This window comes from Nothoprocta perdicaria, unplaced genomic scaffold, assembly GCF_003342845.1.
Source record: "Nothoprocta perdicaria isolate Ctin4 unplaced genomic scaffold, notPer1 scaffold_900, whole genome shotgun sequence".
NCBI lineage: Eukaryota > Metazoa > Chordata > Aves > Tinamiformes > Tinamidae > Nothoprocta > Nothoprocta perdicaria.
Genome location: NW_020456200.1, coordinates 6946 through 8100, shown reverse-complemented (window position 1 = coordinate 8100; position 1155 = coordinate 6946). Strand labels below are relative to the sequence as shown.

Here is a 1155-nt window from a genome sequence, read left to right as displayed (position 1 = left end):
CTGAGCTGCCCCCCTCTGTCACCCCCGAAGCTCCACGAGCTGCCCCAAGACCCCGATTTGCCGTCGAGCCCCACTGACTCCCCCCAGATTCCCCCCCGTGCAGGATACGGAGCCGGCGTCGCCGAGCACCTGCAGCACGAGGGTGACGCCGGTGCGGGGGTGCAGGGCGCCCAGCAGCGCCGTGCGGCACACGCGGCGCAGCAGCTGCTCCCGGCTGCGCTCCAGCACCCCTGGGTGCGTGGGGGCATCAGGGCCGCCCCACGGCCCCCCCCACAGACCCCACAACTGCCCCGGGCGTCCCCCCGCGCGCTCCACAGCCCACACAGCTGCCCTATAGGCCCCATAACAGCCCCACGGGCCCCCCACAGGTTCCAGAAACCCCCAAACTGCCCCTCAGGTCCTCCCAGACCCCCCCCAATGACCCCAACAACTGCCCTCCAGGCCCCATTACCGCCCTGCAGGCCCCATAACTGCCCCATGGGCCCCCAAAACCCCCAAAGCCACCCCCCGGGCCCCAGAACTGCTCCCCACGAGGCTCCCCAGCGACACCGGGCCCCACAGGTGTCCAGCGGGAGCCACAACGGGCCCCACAACTGCCCCACGGGCCCCACAACTGCCCCACGGGCGCCACAACGGGCCCCACGGGCGCCACAACGGGCCCCACGGGCGCCACAACGGGCCCCACGGGCCCCACAACAGGCCCCACAACTGCCCCACGGGCGCCACAACGGGCCCCACAACTGCCCCACGGGCGCCACAACAGGCGCCACAACTGCCCCACGGGCGCCACAACTGCCCCACGGGCCCCACAACTGCCCCACGGCCCCCCCCCGTGGGCCCCACCGCCCAACGCGGACCCCCGGCGCCCCCCCCACCTGGCAGCCCCACCTTGGGGCGCAGCAGGACCTCGAGCGCCGCCCGGTCCGGCAGCTCCCGGCTGCCCTTCACCTCGCCGGGGCCGTAGAGCCCGGCCAGCACCGACGTGTCCCCTGCGGGCCGCGGCGGCACCGGGTGAGCGCCGGGAGGGCCCGGCCCCGCCGGAGGGCCCCGCCGCGGCCCCGCCGCCCGCCCCGCACCCTGCACGAAGGCGGCGGAGCCGTCGGGCCGCGAGAGCAGCCCCTGCTCGCACGAGAACGGCCGCAGGCTGCAGCCGCC

At 75.9% G+C, this 1155-nt stretch overlaps 1 protein-coding gene across 1 annotated transcript in view; it reads right to left on the bottom strand.

Annotated features, from left to right (window-relative positions):
* The window catches only part of LOC112958815 (exosome complex component RRP46-like), a gene marked incomplete at its 3' end in the record, with an annotated part of 6951 nt that overhangs the window by 3143 nt on the left and 2653 nt on the right, over positions 1–1155 (bottom strand). Inside the window, exons 2-4 of the mRNA XM_026052746.1 lie at positions 1077–1144; positions 876–989; positions 109–230 (exon numbers count right to left, since the gene is read on the bottom strand). Of these exons, the coding sequence (XP_025908531.1) occupies positions 109–230; positions 876–989; positions 1077–1144 (304 nt within the window). The remainder of the gene's footprint in view (positions 1–108; positions 231–875; positions 990–1076; positions 1145–1155) is intronic.